The sequence below is a fragment of the Podarcis vaucheri genome, assembly GCF_965113315.1.
Source record: "Podarcis vaucheri genome assembly, chromosome: 1".
Lineage (NCBI taxonomy): Eukaryota > Metazoa > Chordata > Lepidosauria > Squamata > Lacertidae > Podarcis > Podarcis vaucheri.
In genome coordinates this window covers 55085259-55108480 of record NC_138759.1, presented here as the reverse complement: position 1 = coordinate 55108480, position 23222 = coordinate 55085259, and the positions used below count along the sequence as shown (strand labels likewise).

Below are 23222 nucleotides of genomic sequence, written 5' to 3'. Positions count from 1 at the left end.
ATTTTGATTACATGTAAAACCATGTGACTTCTGCAAGACTACTGCTATTCTTCCAACACTAGATTTATCAACTTTTCCAGAAATCTTGCCCTGCATTTTTCTTCACATATTATAAGAGTTCACCCTCTTAATCCCAAAACGAAACGTCACTTAGAGTTTTCTGTCTACTTCTCCATCTGGGGAATAGAGGGCAGGGTGTGGATTCAAATATATAGCTGGAACAGCCTCTCCCTGAATAAAGCAGCACTGATAATTTTCATGAAAGCGGTTTGCCCAAGACTACTCTGCAGTCTTCATGTTTGAATGGTGACATAGCTGAATTGCTTCTATCAAATACTGTCTTATTTATTCTTACATCACTCTCCTTTGTGCTGTTTTCTTCCTGTTCAATACTATAAAAATACTAATTTATTCACAGTAGTCTTGAATCCTAATCCGAAGGAGGCAAGCATTATTTTTCAGATGAAGAAATGCTGAATCAGTATAATGCTTGGATTGAAGGAGCGAATTGGAGGTGCCATTACAACATAACAAGTAAAATTAACGTTGTGTGTTGTAAAGCTTTCATTAATTGTTCATAAGACATACATGCTAAATTGGATTTGAATTGATAGACAACATTTAAAAAAAATCCTAAGTCAACTTTTCCAGAAAACTTATATCACTTCTAGAAGACGAAGAATTTATGGCATTATGACATAAGCTTTGGAAACACACTAACATCTCTGTTCTTCCGCCTTTCATGTTTTATAGTTATCACGGGAGCTACTGATGGAATTGGAAAGGCATATGCAGAAGAGGTAAGTTGTGATTCATGTAACATATTGTACCTTTGTGCATTTTGACATGCATACAACAAATTGGAGTTTGTATCCTGTGCTTGTATGTATGTCATGTTCTTGTTTTGCCTGAATGATAAGGCAAATTGTTGTTTAACAGGGATAATGTGCCAAAGTATAACCTGCATGGAAACACTGTTTTGTAACAGAGCTAATTTAGCATGGCAGTCTAACAATCTAAATGAATTCTGAGATGGCTCTGGTGCATGTTACAGTATCCGTTATTCTGGTCAGATGTGTATTATAGTTCATTACAGTGCTATTCTTCTATAAAACAAAAGGTGCCACAACTCACTATGAACTCCTCCCTTGTTCTCTTATAATGACAAGGGTGCCCACCTGAGAGGTACCAGAACTGAGTTCTGGTGAATTCTGGCTGAAAAAAGCCCTGATTATATATAATGTGCATTATAGTTTGCTCTACGAAGACTCCTGCCTTGTTGTCTGGCTATCATATGAATACAGTGGATGCTTGGGTTGCGAACATGATCCGTGTGGGATGCACATTCGCAACCCGCGTCTGTGCATGCATGGATTGTGATTCGGTGCTTATGCGCAAAGCGCAGTTTAGCGCTTCTGCGCATGCACGACCGCCGAAACCCGGAAGTAACCCGTTCCAGTAGTTCCGGGTTTCGGCGGTCCGTAACCTGAAAAAACGCAACCTGAAGCACTTGTAACCGATGTATGACTTTGTATGATTCCACCCATATTTGCAAGACGAGCATATTGCATAAAGCGAAAGAAAAAAAGAACTTTGATCCTTAAAACATGACCCATTAACAGTTTGACATCCTTTCCAATGTCTTCATTTGTGCTAGGCACAGTGTCTGCTTACACATAGTACTTTGGATTCAGTGTTAAGGTTTGGCAGCCAAGTCAGGTAATATTTGTACCTCTGGATACCTAAAACCTCATCTGAGGATTAATGCCTGTGTTTACACTAGGAGTGGAGACCTCCTGGCCCAATGGCCACATTTGACTAAGCACTGGTCCCAGTTTGGCCCCCAAGGCCGATCTGATATTTGTGATGTCAGATGTGGGGCAGGTAGAGATGCAGAAGGATCTGCTGCACCACCAGGTTCCCTGTGGAACTCATGTTGGAGTTCCCTAATCCCAGCAGAAAGTAGGCTTGAAGTCACTATCAACTGATAGGTAGTAATTTCAAGCCTGCTGATCAGCAGCAATTCGAAGCACTAAGGAGGGTTCTTTGTAAAAAGTTCTAACAGTTGACACCTGATGTCACTATGACGTCAGGTGGATTGGTAGATGGGTGGCCCTTCCAACCTGACCAGTTTGGTCCTTGTGAGATAAGGATTTGCTCCATTGGCCAGTTCAGTTTCCCTATCCTGGCTCACACATTCACAAGTGATCTGGTTAGATCAGTGGATTGGTGTCTTTGAAGAGATCTAGCTCAGTGTCCATCTTAATTATGAATCTTTGCTCAGTTACCATAGATTACTAATTTCCTACTCTTTATGTCAAATCTATATTTGTAATTCCTTTTTTCTGTTATTTGTTAATCCAATTTGAGTCAAATACTTCCTCCTGATGGAGAGGAGATATCTTTAGATCTAATTCTGTAATTGAATTTCTTGTATAAATAGTGGTGTTGATCAATAAAATGCTACCATAGAGTTGTAACTGGCACTCTTAGACTTTTGCCCTTATTTTTTTCAGTTAGCAAGGCGAGGAATGAAGGTGGTTCTTATCAGCAGATCTCAGGAAAAATTGGATCAGGTTGCCAAGGAAATAAGTAAGTAGTTTTCTGGTCTTTTCTCAACTAAATTATTGAGAGCTAAAACAAGGGATGATGGGATTCAACCAATGAGCCTCATCAGCAGAAGTCCTATTCATGGCTTCCCTGCCTTTCATCTGCCCCTCCAGATGTTGCTGAACTCAACTATTATGGTCAATGGGATTATGGGAGTTAAAGGTTAAGCAACATTTGAAAGCTAGGAGGTTAGTCAGCATTTACATCGGGTGGATCCAGTAGACATTGTGCAAGCACAAGCTTCCAAAAAGCCTTTTCACAGCTCAGGTCCTCTTATGAAGTAAAAACTGGTTAAAGCAGAGAGTAGATATAAATTGACAGTTCTCCCAGTGGAGTTATATAATGCAGGGTTGGCAGTTCTGGACACCACACCTCAAAAATTATATTGTGGAGCTGGAAAAAATGTAGAAAGGGGCAACAATAGGGGGCTGGAGCAATTCCCGTATGAAGAAAGGCTTCAGCGTTTTAATTGAAAGAAAGAGAGCACATGATAGAGGTGAATAAGACTCATTGAAAATATAGTCTTGCATTTAAAGCTGCCCATTTGTGGATGGACCTTAGAACCAGTAGAAGGTCCTACTGGAAAATTTAAGAATTGAACAGTATTGCACCTGTATATATTTTTCATCAGTTTTCGCATGTACATGTCACAAGTGCTATGCTTTTGTTCCTTCTCCATAAATAAGCTAAAACCTAAAAGCACAGTAAAAATACCATGTAATCATCATTGTAAGTAGCTGAGAATGAATATAAGTTACGGTCTCCCCTAGAATGTAGTTGGCAGGAGACCAGTGCCAGAAATAAGGTGGTAGAAAATATTAGCTAGTTTATGGCAGGTTAAGTTTATTTCCAAAATTATATTCAGAACATACTTGACACACCACCAGGAAACACTTTTACTCTGCAGGAATAATCAGTTTGCCAGCTTTAATAAAACAGCAGTTAAATAAAGGTTAAATAGCAGTGTTAAAACGATCAAATACTCAAATCACACATACTGTTATATATACTATGATCAACACGTTTTCTAGAACTACCAAGAACCTGGGTGCTTGGAATTCCCCCCCCTCCCCGATTTGTAACCATTCTAAATTTAAAAAAAATACCCAAGCAGTGTACAAAGTACAATAGAAAACATAATTCAAACCATAAAACAAAGTTAAAAACATAAATTTACAAGAATTAAAAGCTTCTGAAATAGAATAAACTAATTAGCATGTTGTTGAGTTTGGAAGTAGTTGTTGATTTCTTTGTAAAAACAAAAAACCGAAAACGATATTGGAAGATGGTGTTCCCAGCACCTGGCATTCAGAGGCATACTATGTCTGACAGTAGGAGGAGAACATAGCCAGTCTGGTTACTAGCTATTGATAGCCTTAGCCTTCATGAATTTGTCTACTTTCTTTTTAACCATCCAAGTTGGTGATCATCATTATTTCTTGTGGGAGTGAATTCCAGAATTTAACTTATGTGTTGCGTGAAGAACAGCTTTTCTTTTGTCTGGTTTGAATCTTCCAGTATTTGTTTTCTTTGGATGTCCAGAAATTCATACATCTTATCCTACAGCTATTCAGGGAAGACTGGCTTGAATTCTCTGTGATAATACATTATGTGTATAATATATATTTATAATAGGAAATGGGGGACCCATGCTTGATAATTCTAGGCAGAAGGTGAAAAGGGATGCATTCACATCAAATTCATATCACGAGAGCTTTTTGAAATAGAGCGGGGAAAGTTGTTAAAGAGCTTAAGTATTGTTGTACTGTGTATTTTGGGTCTATGGACCGCACTCAAGCTGTGTGTGTGTGTTTCAAATAGATAAGCACTAATATCTATGAGCTGGCCAACCTTTAAAAACAACAACCCAGAATTAGAGTTTTACAATTCTGGAATACTATAAACAGGTTTGGGGATGGAGAACTCTGTTTTACAAGCAGCAATGTCTACATTTATGAAAGATCTGAAACCATCATTGTGGCCTATTGATGCTGGAAAGCTTTGTAGCCACCCTTTCCCCTCTGCTGTGTACTATTTCCATGGTGAGAGGTGGTGGCTGAAATAGAGAAAGGCCCTGCTGGCAGATTTTTTTAAACAAAAAAATCTACTCTGAGTAGATTAGTATTTTATTTCATGTCAAAATTGTATAAATTTGGGTTCAGGAAGAAATTTTCTGTCATGTTTGCAAGTGATAGAATAGAAGTAGGAGATGTCTTGTAGTTCGTGCTTTTCCTAAATTGTGTGAACCATCAAGAGTATGCAGTTTCTTGAAAAATATGATGAGACCTCACACTTTATTGATACATACCCCATATCTTGTTTAAGTCTTAACAACAGTAGAAACCAATAAAACAATGAAATCAAGTAACAAAACAGATTGGAGATGATGATCAGAACAGAATCAGACAAAATATTACAAAACAACATTAGTATAATTCTAGTGGTGGTAACAAATCTGTTTAATGTGGTATTACTTAAGAGTTCAACATGTTTACTAAAGGGAACTTAGTTTGCATTGGGTCTGTCATTGTTGTAGTAAATATATCCCCTAAGTCTTATTAAGTGCTAGTAAATGGGTGCACATTTATTCATACCATAGTTTGAAATTTTATTATAAAAAGAGCTTGTCTAGCTACTAATGGACATTTTCAACAACTGTTGCTAAAAGTAATGATGATTTTAAAATGCAGTGTTTGAATAAAGTATCCAGGTTTAAAACTGAGTTTAGCAATCCACTAGATTGTATATATGGTGCAATCTGTGCAGGAACCTCTGGGCAGGTGTTTGCCTTTCAACAAGGCTAAAAATAGCATTCATTACCATAAGCATGAGGAACACACTCAGACATGAGCAGCATCACGATAACCTTGTGGGAGAACTTGGAAATGAACACAGTATTTTTCTTTCCAGTTCCAAATCATTCAAATTGGTGTAAACTACTTGAATGAAATTAATTTTCCCACCTGTCAAAATCAAGGTTTTTGCCATGTTTTCAGTGGATTGAAGGGAGGGTGATTCCTTCTCTCTTCTTACCCCATTCCATGTCTGTAGAACTGAAGCAGTTGTATCCTGTCAGGTATGATAAAACACAGCATAATACATATGTGGTGCTATTGAGTTTTTAAAGAGTTGCTAGTCTAGGAGTATATTTGCTGGAGTGGGTGTTGGATTGGACAGAAGCGTACCAACGCTTAGGCCTCTCAACTTTCCACTGGCTCTTGCCCACAGAGTGACACCTTTGTCACATGACTGGTGGAGCTCCCTGCTCCAGCTACTGAGTGGATGGTGCTGTGATCTAAACCACTGAGCGTCTTAGGCGTGCTGATAGGGAGGTCGGCGGTTCAAATCCCCATGACGGAGTGAGTTCCATTGCTCTGTCCCAGCTTTTGCCAACCTAGCAATTCAAAAGCACACCAGTGCAAGTAGATAAATAGGAATATGTTAAATCCTGAGCAGGCCCAATGTCCATTGTGTAGCTCCTTTGGGCTGATCATCCCAGTAAATGATATGAAATATTTGTTTCTCTCACTCAACTTGGCAACTTTCCTCACTGCAGTACATGTGGGATTTTTTAACCAAGCCATTGATAAATTGTGCATTCATGGCAGAAACAGCTATGTAGCAGTGCATATTAATGTTACTCTTTTTCTAAATCCTGGATTATTTCTAAATCTTCGGTTATTACTTTTGCTAGCAGTAAAAACCTCAAGTATATCATAACAAAGAAAGGAGAATGGGTAGTGTCCATTGATATATTTATCTGCAAATACCCTGACTGCAAGATTTCAAACATGAATGTGTAGTGATAGAGCAGATGTTGCTAAAAATAGCAAGCCTCCACCTCCCTTCACAGAGATGTTGAACTTGATTTTCTTCTGACGTGATCACAAGACCACTGCTGCAGTAGGGACTTAATGCTATTTACGTCGTTATTTTGCATAGCAGCATATCCCTGGGGATTTATAAACAATGCAGCTGTTCTGAAAGATGAAGTAGGAAGCAGACAGTTGCATCTGCCATTAGGGATATTAGGAGGGGGAGGGGGAAGCAAGCAACGGAATACAATTAGGCTCACAAGTCTGCATGAATGCATAAGCAATTGTTTTTCTCGGGAAAAACCTAGGAATGACTTTGTCCTTTAAACTCACAACTATTTTTATGAATTACTTGAAGTATTTTACCTTACCAGTGTCTGTTAAAAGAATCACTTAGAATGAAGTAATGTGTAGGGTTATTGCATCTTTTATGATTTTATAATACTATGAATTCCATTCAACAGTTTGCATAACTGATCTACCACTGCCCCCATGTGCCTCTAAAAAACCCCTTTGGAGTTGAGTGGTGGGGGAAATTGGAGGGGGAAAGACCATGGAGGCACTGAAGGCAAGAACAGTGAGTTTGTTGGGAGAGAGAGTGGACAAGAAGAGTGCATAGTGATTAAAGGGGTGTTGCATGGTCTGTACAATGAGAGAGGTGGGTTATTTTATCAGCAGAGGTCTGAATCAAGGTGAAAAGACTGAAGTGAAAATGATAGAGAATAAGCTTGCGGTCAAATCGGATGATTTCTAGAGCATGCATCATTTGACAAAGGCCACATGCTGACAACTTAGTAAGCCATAAACCAGGGCTTACCATAAAAGAGCAACTTGTTAGTGAACACTGCTGAATTGCTCCGGCTGCACTTTCCCCCTAGCATCTGTGGGAGCAATAAACTACAATCCTTTGTTAAAAAAGAACTAGCACTCACAACTTTTTCTCTTCAAACGAACCATGATATAGTGTGCTCTGGGCCACATATTTATACTACAGGAAACTAGTATGTTCGCAACAAAAACATGAGGTGTGTAACACCTGAAAAACTAAAATACATACCCTACTGTTGTATGAAGGTAATACCATAGTTTCTTCAATGCCTAAAAATGTTTCAGTGAGGAATAACTCAGCTTCCTGAATAGGGGAAACAAAGGGGGGTGTCAGCAATAAAACAATGGTGGTACCAGAGAATATGGAGGATACAGAGTGAGAGGAATACTTAGAAGAAAATAAGTTCAGTGATGGATTATTTTGTGTTTGAGGCAATAGTGAGCCATCCATCTGTCCATGAAGAAGGGTTGAGTGGGGGAAAGTATGGGATAGAAGCAGAACTTGGTGACCTGTGTATTAGTGGTACTGAAAGTCAAAGAATTTGCTAGTCTTTCAGTGGCAGCCACAGAAAACACAGAATCGTTGTCTTTTGTGGCCACAACTGAGGCAGGGAGGAAAGCAGATAAAACTTTTTTCTTGGTTAGATGATGGATACATGAATGAATAGTGACAATAGTGTTTGGTTGGTTGGTTGGTTGGTTGGTTGGTTCTGAGTCTCTTTGGTTTGCCGTGGACAAGATAAAGTTACTAACAAATTTAATTTCATTGGGGTGTGAGGGGCCAGAGAAACTGAGCAGGTGGAGGAAAGAGTTGAAATGGGTGGAGTGATAGGAAAAGGAGGAAGCCCTTAGTTCAGACTTTGCTGAGGGGTGGGGGCTGGGAGAGAAAAATGATGGTCTTTCCCGTTTATGACTTTTACTCAGTCTATCGCCAGCATGTAGCTCTTGACAGATTACTTCTAAGGGAATGCGGCCCTTAATATTAAAAAAAAATCCACCCCATGCATAAAGCTTTTCTATGCGATATGTCTTAGGACTGCGGTTGTATAGAAGATTTGGCATACGATGCAGTATGTCCTCCAAATAAGGTTGCACCTTCTTGCAAGCAGTTTCTGTAATCAACACTTAACATTTTTGATCCGCCCCAAGTTGAAATGACTGCGATAAGGTACTGCTTTCTGTAACAATGTGTTGGATTTCTCCTTACATACACTTAAGTCCCTCAGAATGCTTAAGCCATGTTGTTTGGAGGAGCTTTGGATTATGTGAACATACTTAAGAGTGACATACTCATATCCCTGTCACTAACAAACACTAGGAAACTACTTTTAGTGTCCGAAGCAGCTGAATATTTTGCTCCCATTGGACAGTGTTTTAAACACAAATGACAAATCTATGCAGTATATTATTCCTTCACAAGGATGCTTATGTTGGAACTTCGTTTGGACCAGTATGTCAGATGGATCATTTAAAATTGGTCTTAATGGCAAAAGACTGGTAGCTTCATTCTGGTAAGAACAACTTTAAATGCATGCCATGTGTTGATGATTAGTTTATTTGACCCATTAGGACTTAACAGAAGAGGTTTGCATAGGGATTTTAAAGTTTTCCATGTTTGTTGTAAAATAATCCATGCTTATATTTGTGTGTGTGCTTTATTTCAGGAGAGCGGTTCAAGGTGGAAACGAAAACCATTCCTGCTGACTTTGAAGATCGTGAATCTATTTACAGAAACATAAAAGCAGGCCTGGAAGGTCTCGAGATTGGTGTCCTAGGTTTGTATCTTACTCTTATTTCCATGTTATTTGCTATGTTCTTGGAATCTTTGCTCCCAAGGAAAGTAGATAAAATTATTCAGTTCATAGCAACAAGTCATTTTGGAATAAACTTTGAAGCCTCTGTGCTTCATAAAACAGTTGTTCAGAAGTGGAAGAATTTGCACTGTTATCAAGAGTAGCTTATCCTACGAAAAAGGTCACCTCTTCTCTTATGTCCTTCATGCTTCAGACATCTATCTAGATACCTTTGTAGTAGTTTTCTTGTATTTTCCAGCATGGTGAAGTTCAAGTATTGAGGCTAAAGCAGCTTCAAAGCTTAACCTCTTCCATTTTGCCCCTGCCTTCTACTGCATGTGTGATTGCTTAAATATGGCTAATAATATAGAGTCTAGGTCCCAGACATTTTTTCACCTCCTCAGTCAGAGATTAGTATTCTTGTTTAGTGGGTTAGGTTCCTTTAGGATTGGAGGACTTTCATAGAAGTCTTTCTTATTGTTCAGGCTCCTGCTTGTCTTGCATTCTTTATTCTGAGCCATATTAAGGAAATCTCTTCAGATACATTTGAATTCCAGTAATGTGTTGCATCTCCTTTCTGACTACAGTATATCATAGAATCATAGAACTGGAAAGGGACACCAAGGATCATCTAACCTCCTGCAGTGCAGGAATCCCATATGGGGATCGAACCTGTGACCTTGGTATTATCAGCACCACGCTCTAAAACCAACTGAGTTATCTAGTGGTTGTATGAGTGGTAGAATATATGTAAATCTGCACCCATGTATTCACTCAGTGTTATAGGCTAGATTTTTGCTTCTGGAAATGAAGCATTTTGCAGAGTATGATCAAATATAGGTGATCCCAGATTCATAAGTTATTAATTTGTTGCATTGCAGACTGCAACTGCAGAAATGATATTACTGAGGAACAGCAAACTCGTTTATATTGTTCACCAACTGAAGGAAAGACTGGGAAAAAATAAGTTGGTACTCCTCTTCCCTTGGGCATTGATTGATCTGTTTCTGCCCTGCCACCACAAGGTCCCTGAAGTGAGAAGTGCCCTGCTTACATTAGCTGAAATCAATTTCCATATCTTCCATTCATCTGTTTTGCTGACATTTGGCTACTTAAATATTTCATCGTAATATGTTGGAAAGTTGCTATGCCATATTGACTGGAGTTCTTAGACTTGGACTACTTCCAAGTCACTTCTTCTCAGCCCAGCCTATGTCATAGTGACATTAAAATAGGATAATGCCCTGCATGTTGCTCTGAGATCATTAAAGATTAACTTGCCCACCTACAGTGTGAGAACATGCCAGGAGCAAATGGCAACTGTTTGGGGGATACTTTCAATTCAGTAGGATTATCAGCTTAAACTAGGACTCACCAAGTGCAGGATCTCCTCTTTGAGGATATGTATTCATAAGACTCCTTTTCTGAGCGATTCATTATATTCATACCATGCAACTTTCTCCTGCAACGCCCAAACTGGTCCCCCACTTGACTGCATGGCAAATGGAAGCCATAGCAGACCAGTTCAGATTTCAGTTGCTCCACACAAAGTTAAGTGCAACGCCATATGGAGTGGTCCTATGCCATTCTGTCAGACAGTTTATGCATATTGAATTTAGGAATAAAGCACCAGTAAACGAAGCAAGAGAAGCTCACACTAGCAGTTAAAATTAATTTAGATTTTCCCAATTCTCTCTGCACTTTGGGAGATGATGGGAGGTTTTCCCTGATACATAGGAGTGTCTACTTTAGTGTAAGCAGTAAGTCTGATAATAAAACCTGGGGCCACTATATTGTGCCATTGAAAAATTAGATTTAAACAATGCTCAGTAAATTTCATATGCTGCCAATTGATTGGGGGTGGAAGGAGGGGTACAATTTCACAGATATGAAGGGTATGAAAACAGCTTTATGGAATGCTTTCATTTGTTGAATCTGTGTATAATGTACCTCGAAATAGCACAGGAGCAAGCAAACCTATTCAAAAAGCCAGTAATTGTTGCTGAAAACATAGAATGCTTAATGTAATAAGAACACTATTAATGAGGTTTCTCCTGCATTATTCTTTCACTCTACCTCTTCATCTACCTCCCAAAATTCTTTATGAACGGTTTTCAAAGAACTAATGCAGTGTGTTGGTTTATACTGCCATCTAATGTACTGATGATGATCTGACTTGGGACTGATGTAAGAATACTGTCCCTTTGCAGGTTACTTTCTTCCCAAAATGACTCACTGTGTCATAAATACCTACTCTTCCGCAGTCATCTCTAATGAACAGAATCACAGTGGATGCTGTGATACAGTTTATGATCAGAAACTTGGAATGTTAATTTCTGATAATGAAATAAACTATCGCTTGGTATCATTGCAAGTGTCGAGTGGAAAGTTTATTGGCATTGGACATAATGCACACAAAAAGGCAAAACAAAGATAAAGGTATTCTATGAAGAAAACTTTGCAAAATGGAGTAAAAAAAGTAGAGATCAACTCTTCTGACAGCCTATTATTATTAATATTGAAATCTCTTACCCTCCATCATAACTAAACATTCTAAAAAATTCTAAACATTCTAAAAAATTGCACTCACAGGAATAGGGTGGGTGCTGAAAATATTTATCTTGAGTGCCAAATGTGCATCTTCAGCATTCAATGGGAACTATATAATAACTATAAAATAGATGCATCTCTGTGGGAAATTCCACAACTTAGGAGTAGCCACACAGAATTCCTTCCATCTCCCGAGCCACCGCCGTCCTGAACCTCTGAGGGCACTGGAATTACCAAGAAGGGCCCCTTTTCTGCTCAACATCCAAGAGGGCCTGTAGGGAAGGAAATAGTCTTTGAGATATTTGGAACTTAAGTTGTTTAGGGGTTTTGAATACTAAAATGAGCACCTTGAAATGGGTTCCAAAATGACTGGTAGTCAATGCAGCTGATCTAAAATAGGGATTATATGAATCATAGAATCATAGAGTTGGAATAGACCACAAGGGCCATCGAGTCCAACCCCCTGCCAAGCAGGAAACACCATCAGAGCACTCCTGACATATGGTTGTCAAGCCTCTGCTTAAAAACCTCCAAAGAAGGAGACTCCACCACACTCCTTGGCAGCAAATTCCACTGTCGAACAGCTCTTACTGTCTATGAGTTCTAAATCGAACCCCAGCCAGTAATCTGGCTGTTGTATTTTGGACCAGTTGAAGTTTCTGAGGCCTCTTTAGCGTCTGTCTTCCAGGATTCAACCACAGTTTATTGGCCCTTATCCAGTCCATCACTGCATCTAGACACCAATTAAAAGCTTTCACAGCTCCTCCTGATTCAGATGTTATGGAGAAGTATGTCACCAGCATACTGGAGTTGCCTTTAACAGAATAAGTCAGGGGTCAGCAACCTAAGGCCCATGGGCTGGAAGTGACCGGCCCATGAGCCACCCCCGAACCAAGCTACCCACTTGTGCGCTGCGTTAAACCATGGGATAAACCTTGCTGACCCCTAGAATAAGTTGCCTCTCGTTTGCCGTTGTTCAGTGATCTTCTGTGTCCACATTGTTAATATTGTAAGAAACTCAGATGAATTTATAATCTGAAGTATCAAGAGTTTTTCCACCAGGAGCTGAGAGTCTAGGCATCAAGTGAATTCAGATTATTTAAAAGCTGAATATAGTGATGTACACATTTAATTTCAGAATGTAATACCTTGTGTGAACTTAACCCTTCTGTTTCCCCCCCAGTAAATAATGTGGGTATGTCATATACTTATCCTGAATTCTTCCTTGACGTTCCAGACCTAGATAAAGTAAGTATTGTCTTCTACTCTTGCCCCTCTTTTAAATTTTAAGATAGACTTGTAAAAAAATAAACACAACTTTGGATGTATTTCTATAAACATGATAAAAATAAGGTAGAATATGGTAGCAAAAAGAACAAAGAGTTTTCTATGCAGTCTCATAAATAATTGAATACTAAAATTGAGGTTCACAGTGATCATGTAATCCAAATTCAAGGATTTAGATTGTTGTCACAACCCAGTCCCATCTCCTAAATACTGCTAAGATGGCTTTAAGTTAAACTTACTTTTGCATATCTGTTTCTTAAGGTGGTTAGGCAGGTTTCCTCTCAATTTTATTATGGTATTTATTTTTATACAGAAGAATCAACAGTTGATGCTACCATGCTAGTCACTAAGACCAAGAATTGACCGATTTTGTGTTTTGCAACTACTTCATGTTTAAATTATCTTGATTGTTTTAACTGCTCATAAAATTTGGAATATTAGTGCCATGCATTTCACATGAGCAATTCTGAGCAATTCTGAGTTAACCATAGTGCTGAATGGGTTTTACTGCACCATGCTAACAAGTTGATAAAACCTATTTCCACCCACTTGGGTTTTCCTTGGCTTGGTTTGACTAGCAATAAGCCAAAATATTTTCTCAAAACTTGAGAAAATACAGGCTTATTTCTAGCCACTCAGAGGTAAATCAGAGTTTGCTGAGATTTGTATTATCAGCCAAGAATTTATGAAGCTAAGGAGCATCTCTGTCCAGTTCTCTTCCTTATCACATGAAACAGTGTAAGTTATTCAATAGCATTTATTACCAGAGCAAAGGTACTTATTCTGCATACCTGTGAAGTATACTGTATTGAGTATAGTTGATGTGATAGTGGGAAACTTTTGTGTTATTTTTAAATTTTAACAACTGTTTCCTTACCTGACTTAAGTAAATAAGCACGTCATACACCTCAATTGCTGCCGTTTTTGTTTAAATCAGGAATTTATGGTATCCTGCTATAGTGCTGTATTTCATTGGTTTTTTTTTCTTATAGACAATTGACAAGCTGGTGAATATTAATATCATATCTGTGTGCAAGGTAAGTGCCACCTTGTGTAGATGTGCAGGGAGAGGATATGGCACCTTTTTTCTATTTGTCGGTATCAAGTAATTCAGTTGTTTGTCGTAAATATCGTATTCCTCCATGCAGTCTGCCTATTGTAGGTGCAGTTTCACTCTACTGTTTTGTCAAGTTGTTACAATTGCTTGCCTGGAGCAATAGCTTCCACATAAGTCTGTTTTCTTTAGTAGCCTCTGGAAGTGACTCTGCAGCTGATAATAACACAACTTTCTCTCTCAGAATGCTCTGGGACACTGTAGGGAAACATCAGTGGTGGCTGTAAGCAATGGTACACTCAGAGTGTTACTGCTGCCTGCCCATCAGGGTTCATCAGAGGGAATCCACCAGAGAGCATTTTGCTCTCTGTAGCCTGCTGTGGTCCAAAACTATTCTTTTGTTACCCACAATGCTCATTTTTTAAATAATCTTGGAGTTCTGAAAATTAGTTACAATTTCTAAAGCACTGGACATAGTAAAAGGAAGGCACTGGATATAGTAAAAGATCCATCGCATCCTGGTCACTGTCTCTTCGAGCTCTTGCCGTCGGGACGGAGATACAGGTCGATGAAGACAAGAACGAGCCATCTTAAGAACAGCTTCTTCTCCAGAGCGATCTCAGCCCTGAATGGGAAGCCCGGACTTTGAAAGTCATCTAATCTCCCTTGCTGTATTATACTGTATTGTTTAATTAGTGTTTTTATGGAGCAGTCAAGTAATTTTGTTGTCCCCGAAGGGGGCAATGACAATAAAGATATTATATTATATTATATATATTATATATTATATATATCTCCCCCGCCTCCATAGAATATGATGTTGGGCAAGGAGCCCCACTGATTCACATAAGCACATCACACCAGTGCAAATGCTCACATCTACTGACTGTTCTTGTATTCAAAGAGCTTCAAGCATGTGGCCTTTCTGAGATGTTTCAGGTGGACACTGCATATGAAGTGGTCATGAGCTCTTGATTGCCCTTGCAATCACTATGATTACATGGTTTGTCCCATTACCACATGAAAATGCTTAACTGAAAGACTGTAAGTGATAGTTAATAAAAGCAGGAAATACCTTTATATTTGTCATATTTAGCTTGGATTTAATTCTCCAAGGTCCCCTGTTTCTGTTACGTTTGCATGGTTATCCTTTCCTCCATCTCCAAATACAATGGTATAGAGATGACAGCTTTAAAAAAGAAGAAGTTTATCATAGCAATTATAAAAGATGACATTAGGAATAGCGCTCCCAAAATGTAAATTGCTATACAAGTTTGTACATTGTTGCAACTTCTGTCTGGCATAGGTCGTTTTTCATTCCCGCTTTACACATTATGATTAGTGTGACTCAGCAAAAGTCACCGATTTACTCCATGACGGACCCAGGACATCTACATCCTCCAAGGCCATCTCTTGGCAAATGAATTTTGTAGGATAGGACATTATGCAAAATGTGTACAAAATGGCTGTCCCCATTCTACTTCAATTATGACACCAATGATTTGTTTAGACCTGGCACAATCCATTAAAAAGAAGAAGCATTGTAGCCAGACCACTTCAGTTCATGTCAGCAGGATTTGCCCATGGCTCACAGCCATTAAAGATGATGATAGAGGCCGCATTGTGGATTGCATTGCTTGTCCTGTTCTCACACTTTAGCATACTGTGATGCTGGATTTTAGAATTGGTTGGTACCTATTAAGAAGAATCATAGAATCTAAGGTAGAATGGAGCCAAAAGAGCATCTATTTCTCTTTCTACCAGAACCATACAAACTTCATGATAATCCTCACAAAGCTTCCACTCTCCTTATGCCATCATTTGAACTTTGTGGTATGGTGGTGGCGTAACTAGAATTCTTGTACGTCTACCAGAAATCAGTGCCTAGAATCAGTATTATGAGGTATTTGACTGTAATTTCACCAAGATGGTATTTGGAAGCCCCTAATCAGTGGTGCTGTAGCAGCACAAACAAGAAAGAAGAGCAGACTACTGGTGTGTGCTGTAACAAGTACAGATGAGTTCATCTGATTCACTGCACATGCTTTGTACAAGAACCAAGTGACACCAATAGAATAAAAATATGCTGCTTCCACAAATGAAGGCCTTCAATTCTCCTAGACTATTTTGAGGTGAAGAGGTGTCGGTTTCTTTATGAGGAGGCAGAGAGGCTTCCCTCAATCTGGTGTCTGCATCCCACTCAATCACCAGGTTTTTGTTTCTTATTTATTTTTTCAGATGACACGATTGGTGCTGCCCAGCATGCTGGAAAGGTGAGTCACACAAATACTATCCAGACAGTCATCATTATTTATAGGGGAGAATCCTTTCTTTGAAAAATTCATTACTATGACTAATCAGCCTGGCCTCCATGTTTCAGTGGCAAAGTAATGCCGTGTGAGTCATGGTTCTGGGTGCATGAATCATCAGACGTGGAAGCCTATCTCCACTTGATTCCCTTTTTTATTTTCCCTTTCCCCTTCACTGTTGTGGTGATTTCTTTTAAAATGGAATTTTAAAAAAACCCTTCTGACTCATCGGTGTGAACTCAACAACCTGCAGTTCTGTGGGGGTGGCTGTGGTTACTGGGATGTTCCTGGGAATAACCTTCTTAAAGCCATTTCTGAGAGGCACGAGAAGCAAAATGGGTATAGAGAATAAGCTCTAGTTGTATTGCAGGTGGCAGATTGAGGGAAGTGTGCAAACAAAAGCAGGAAGCTCCTGGAATAACATGGTGCTGTAATATATACAACCTTTTGGTGCTTGTCTCCTGTAATGCTTCCTGCCTATAAGGCTAGCACACACCAAGTCCTATAGAGTTTGTGTTGGGGTTTCCCAGTCACTTGACTGCTGCACGATGCAGATAGTCTTTCTGAAAGTGTAAAACTCCCCACTTCCTCCATTCCTCCCACATGAATTAGAAAGAAAGAATGGATGCAAAAAGACACCCTGCCATTGGTATCTTCCTCATCCTTCTTCAGACTGGTATAAGTGTCATTTTCAGCATTGTGTCTTGTTCAACATTACAAATGGTCTTCCATGCTTTTAGGATTCTTCTATCGCAGAGGGGAATGTGTGGTATTCCGGATGTTGCTGAGCTATTGATCACGTCATCTCTGATGACTGGTCATGCTGGCTGAGTGATGGGAGATGGGAGGCCAACAGCATCTCCAGAGCCATAGGTTTCCCACCCCTCTCCTGCAGGGATCAATTCCCTCTTGCTCAGTTGAGACACATACTAAGGTAGCTGGAAAACTAGTCTCGCTGCAGGTGATCTATTCCAATCTCTTCATTCTTGGTAGAGTTCCCACTTGCCTCCATAAGAATTCTGCCCACCCATTTTTACTGACTTGCGGTGACTCAGTCTAGAGATCAAATAATTGCTAATGTATATTTCACAAGCTTCTGAATTTCTTGACTTCAACCGTAACAATGTTGATGCAGACAGTTCAAATCCCTTTTATAGATTTCCTCTTATATGTGTTCCTCACATATCTCAGACTTGCTCAGAACTTCTCTGAGACCGTAGTAGTCTTCAGCATCCAGTTTAATACTGCCATACCACTTGCTCTAGTTCTTGAGCATAATACAGTGGAGATCATCTGTTCACTCCCTGTGGATGATGGCACACTATCCTTCTCCAGAGTTTAGGATGATCAGGAAGAGTTGGAAGTAGGCAACTCTTGGGGTAGTGATGATTGTAAAGACTCTTACCTCTGCCACCATTGCATTTGCTCATTGTTGTCCAGAGGAACTCTTTTGGATGGTGAAAGGCCATGTTATTAACTATGTATCCAGTCTTTCATATTTTTTAGCTACAGGTTCAAATATGCAGTTGCATCTCCACTCCAGAGTTTTCTGAATAAAACCAATTATTTGGATCTGTTCTAGGCTGGTTTTAGGCCTTGTTTTGGCACAAACAGCTGTGGTGGATAACATATCTGGGAGATAGACAAGGGAAGAAGAAGAAGAGTTTGGATTTGATATCCCTCTTTATCACTTACCTGACGTGCCAGCCTGCTGTTTCTTTTGGATCTGTCAGTAGTTTTCAGAACTATCAACTGTTATATGATTCTGGGCCATCTTGCTGGGATGAGTATATGTGATACCATTCTTCCAGCAGTTCCATTACCATACAGATGTCTGTACTCAGAAAGTGGTGATTGGTGACCGCTGTCTTACCCTTTGGGCTTTTGGTGTACCACAAAGTTCCATTTTCCCCCTCATGCTTTTGAGTATTTACATCAAATCCGCTCCTTCCTCCTGGGCCGTGTTCAGAAAGTGGTGGTGGAGGATGAGTGTTCAGACCCCTGGGCTCTCACTTGTGGGGTGCCTCAGGATTCTGCCCTCTCCCCCATGCTTTTCAACATCTACATGCAGCCGCTGGGAGAGATCATCAGGGGGTTTGGTCTGGGTGTTCATCAGTATGTGGATGATACCCAGCTCTACCTCTCTTTCAAATCGGAGCCAGTGAAGGCGGTGAAGGTCCTGTGTGAGTGTCTGGAGGCGGTTGGAGGATGGATGGCAGCTAACAGATTGAGGTTGAATCCTGACAAGACAGAAGTACTGTTTTGGGGGGACAGGAGGCGGACAGGTGTGGAAGACTCCCTGGTCCTGAATAGGGTAACTGTGCCCCTGAAGGACCAGGTGCGCAGCCTGGGAGTCATTCTGGACTCACAGCTGTCCATGGAGGCACAGGTCAATTCTGTGTCCAGGGCAGCTTTTTATCAGCACCATCTGGTATGCAGGCTTAGACCCTACCTGCTCATGAACTGTCTCGCCAGAGTGGTGCATGTTCTGGTTATCTCTTGCTTAGACTACTGCAATGCGCTCTATGTGCAGCTACCTTTGAAGGTGACCTGGAAACTACAATTAATCCAGAATGTGGCAGCTAGACTGGTGACTGGGAGTGGCCGCTGAGACCATATAACACCGGTCTTGAAAGAGCTACACTGGCTCCCAGTACGTTTCCGAGCACAATTCAAAGTGTTGGTGCTGACCTTTAAAGCCCTAAACGGCCTCAGTCCAGCATACCTGAAGGAGCGTCTCCACCTCCATCATTCTGCCTGGACACAGGTCCAGCACCGAGGGCCTTCTGGCAGTTCCCTTGCTGCGAGAAGCCAAGTTACAGGGAACCAGGCAGAGGGCCTTCTCGGTAGTTGCGCCCGCCCTGTGGAACATCCTCCCACCAGATGTCAAAGAGAAAAATAACTACTAAACTTTTATAAGACATCTAAAGGCAGCTCTGTTTAGGGAAGCTTTTAATGTTTAATAGGTTATTGTATTTTAGTCTTTTGTTGGAAGCCGCCCAGAGTGGCTGGGGGGACCCAGCCAAATGGGCGGGGTATAAATAATAAATTATTATTGTTATTAAATCTTTGGATGAAATCATCTGGCGTTTTTGAGCTGAGATGTCACCAGTATACAGATGACACACAGCTTTTCCTCTTGATTCCATTGTCTGATCTCAGGGAAGCAGTGGAGGTGATGAACCAGTGTCTAGAGTCAGTGCAGGGTGAATAAAGGTTAACAAGCTGAAACTTAATTCCACAAAGCAGAGTTATTATTGGTTATGAGAACTGGAGACCTAGATAAGATAGTTCAATCTGTCCTGGTTGGGGTTACACTTTTCTTTAAGTAGTAGGTATGTAACTTGGGTGGGGGTATTCCTTGATCCATCACTTTCCATGGATGCTCAATTGGTGGTTGCTAACTTGTGTTTTGTCATCTTCAACTGATAATCCATCTGTGACCAAACCTGGAGAAGATGGGGTTGGCATAAGTAATTCATGCAAAGAATCCACCACCACGTTTGGTGTATATTATTTGTATACTATCTTAGGATGACGCTGATGATGACAGTAATGATCATAATAAATGTGAACTTTGACTTTATAAAACATATTTTATAGCCACAAGAATTGAGAACAAAAAGCATTAAACATCAAATGCATTGCAACCATAAATTCGTGGTTTAGTACTGCAACGATCATGATTTCACATATACAAATAGAAACTAATCTCCTGCCTCAGCCCACTCTGTGCGGTATAATAAAACCACAGTAGTATGAAATTGATGCCTTCTATAAAATAGACAGAAATTGATTATTAAAAATAATTAATAGTTGCAAGGCAGTTCACAGAACTAAAGCAACATAAAGCAATTAAATACATAGCTACTCCGTTTCCTATCTAAAAATAGCAGCACACCACACTTCACCAGAAAGTGCACTGAAATAAAAATGTCTTCATAGTCTGCTTAAAGGTCAATGCAGACCATTCTGACCACTCGTGAGCAGCATCTTGTGCAAGTAGATGGTTGTTAGAACAGACTGACACTCCCTGAGAAGCAAATGCTATGCAGTCTTTCTCGAGGTGCTAGAAATTGTTCCAACCCTCTTAAGAAAAAGATCCACATTCTGTGGTAAGGTTACTTACATTCTGCATAAAGCCAAATTCATCACCTGTTATGTATATTCTATCCATAACCATACTGCACAAAGATAAGTGGTACACTGTTCAGCACAACAGCACAATCTTTGCCTAGAGCAGTGGTGCACAATTCAAATCACGGCAAACATTAAATTGTTGGCTCCCCCCCCCCCGGCTGCCTCTAGAAGTTAATTGTATTACAGAGGCAGCTTGCTTTTTACCACTTCACATAGAGCTGGGGCAGACGAGGGTTGCCATAACAACAATGGGAGAGCTAAATATAGCATGTTTTTCTACAATTTTGCTTAAGGTAGAATGCTGATGAGGTATTAGGGTGTGTTCAGTCAGTCACTTTGTGCATTCATGTTAGACAAATCTGATTAGAGAGAGCTAGAGAATGTGTAGTAAAATTTTATATATAAAGAGATCCATTGGCTCAGTTCCAGCTTCCCAAGCTATTGTCCGGACTCTCTCACACCTTCTACTCCCCACCCCGCCACGATCTTGGTATCTGAGCAAAGTCTCCATAATTGCTGTTGGTTTTATAATTCTTATCCTCTAACCTATCTTTGGGTTAATATGTAGCCTTGACTTTCACAAAGGAAAAATGCTTGGATGGAACCATTGTTGAACGGGAAACGTTTTGTTTTGTCATTGAAACTGTTCCGGCTAGTGCCCCACTTTATCATGCGTTGTACCTACAAAGAGATAATCTTAGTGCCCTGGACTTCAGGGAAATCTTGTAGCCACTAGGACTGTAGCATTAAAATATTTGGATTGCTCCATTTTAAAAAACATTTTTAATCAACTGCAAATTGGGTGAGAGACTTTTAAATTTGTTGTACTTCTTATTTAGTACTGGTAAAAACTGCAGACGGAAACCGCCATGTTAAAAAAGCATTCACTTTTTGTGTGTGAGAGAATGAAGAATGCCCATTCTGAATTATGCCTGTTGCAAAACATGCATGCTTAGTATAAAGGAAAAGGGATATACTTGGTTTTTAGAGCATTTACTTTCTTACAGTTTTCTTGAATGCATGCTTACTTGGATTCTTATTCTATTATCCAGCTCATTGAATTAATGCAATTAAGATTTCTAGGAGCAGCTATTTTTGAAATTGACCCACCAACACTGTGTAGATAGTGTTGCGTACTTATTGCAATATCTTTCCATTATCCATGCTCTTCAGTATTCCACAAAGTCATGTTCCTAATGCACAGGAAGTATTAACTTCCCTGCTCTGTGCTAATTATCACTCCCCTCCCATATAACATTAACATATTAATTGTAGCTATCTTGTGATGGCTTGAATGCATGAAATAACTGTCCTCAATCACATGATGGTGACTTTAAAAGTTAGAATGGAGGATTTGAGAGAACCAAGTGAATTCCCCTGCTGTGAGTTGCATGGAAGTAATTCTTTCCCTCCTCAGGCAACTGGCTAACTACAAGTTTGCTTTAAAACATCTTACCCAAATTACCATATTTCATTTACAATGGAAGAGGTCCCAAAGTTTGGCTTTTGGCTTACTGGCAACTGAAACAAAAACTCCAAAATGGTTTGCAAAGAACATTCTCTAAATGAGTAGTTTGATCTAGTAAAATATCATTGAGCTTGATTGGGTTTTTTAACCTGTAACAGGAAAAGCATACTACGTTGTGTAAAGCTGGAATTGCATTTTGTTTGAAATGATACCTGCCAGAGGCAAATCCAATTGTTAGGGGTGGACCATGGGCAGCATTTTGAGAGGAGTCTAGAGTGAGTAAGATAGTCTAGGGATCAGACCTGATGAAAGAGGTAGGGCCAAAGGTCAAACAGGGTCAGGGTACAAGCTAGGAGTTGGAACCAAAGAAACATGAAAGAGCCCAAAATTGGGCAAGAAATTTAATAATTTGCTGTACTATTTTGTTCAGGTACTGGTAAAAACTTCAGCATTCTGTCCAGCATCTAGCCCAGCATTCTGTTTTCACATTGGCCAACCAGATTCCTGTGGGAAGCCCACAAGCAGGACATGAGCAGAGTAGCAATCTTCCACTCATGATCCCCAACAAAGTGGCATTCAGACAGGTTCTGCCTCTGACACTGCCAATATGTACATAGCAGTCATGGCCAGTGGCCATTGATAGCCTTCACCTCCATGAAATTTTCTTATCTCCTTTTAAGGCTGTCCAAGTTGGCAGCCATCACTATATTCTGTGGTACAAATTCCATATAACTGTATTCTTTGATCTACTTCCTTTTGTCTATCCTGAAGCACTCACCATTCAGCTTCATTGGATGACCCTCTGTTTCTAATATCATGTGAGAGGAAGAAAAGCTTTGCTCTTTCTACTTTCTTCACACCTCTATTGTGTCCTCCCTTACTCACAATTTGGGACAGAGAGGGAATGTATTTGGCACGGGTACATTTCCAGGGGAGTTGAAGGAAGCAGGGGTACGTCTGCTCTTAAAGAAAACATCATTAGATCCTTCAGATCTATCCAATTACCATCCAGTTTTGAATCTTTCATACCTGGGTAAGGTGATTGAGAGAGAAGTTGCTGAACAGCTTGGTAGGTTTCTGGATCGGCTTTGGATCCATTTCTTTTTTAAAAAAAATATTATTTATTAACCGTCCAATCAAATTAAATCACATCACATAAATTCCAAATTACAAAGCCGAATTTTAAATTTTGTTGGGGGGACCCATATTTCAAGATCCGAAGGGGGATTCTGATCATCATCTTGCTACTGCGTTAATGTCCAAATCAGTCCAAATCAGTCCAAACAGAGTTCATAATTCTATCCAGTCTTATCTTGCTGTTTCCACATCACATCTTGTTCATATATTTTCTCTTTTTTCTTTATGATC

General features: G+C 39.8%; 1 protein-coding gene across 1 annotated transcript in view; it reads left to right on the top strand.

The window, feature by feature from the left end:
• The window catches only part of HSD17B12 (hydroxysteroid 17-beta dehydrogenase 12), a 56020-nt gene that overhangs the window by 19677 nt on the left and 13121 nt on the right, over positions 1 to 23222 (top strand). Inside the window, exons 2-7 of the mRNA XM_082226375.1 lie at positions 754 to 800; positions 2517 to 2592; positions 8918 to 9028; positions 12780 to 12844; positions 13876 to 13920; positions 16176 to 16210. Coding sequence (XP_082082501.1) covers positions 754 to 800; positions 2517 to 2592; positions 8918 to 9028; positions 12780 to 12844; positions 13876 to 13920; positions 16176 to 16210 — 379 coding nt within the window. The remainder of the gene's footprint in view (positions 1 to 753; positions 801 to 2516; positions 2593 to 8917; positions 9029 to 12779; positions 12845 to 13875; positions 13921 to 16175; positions 16211 to 23222) is intronic.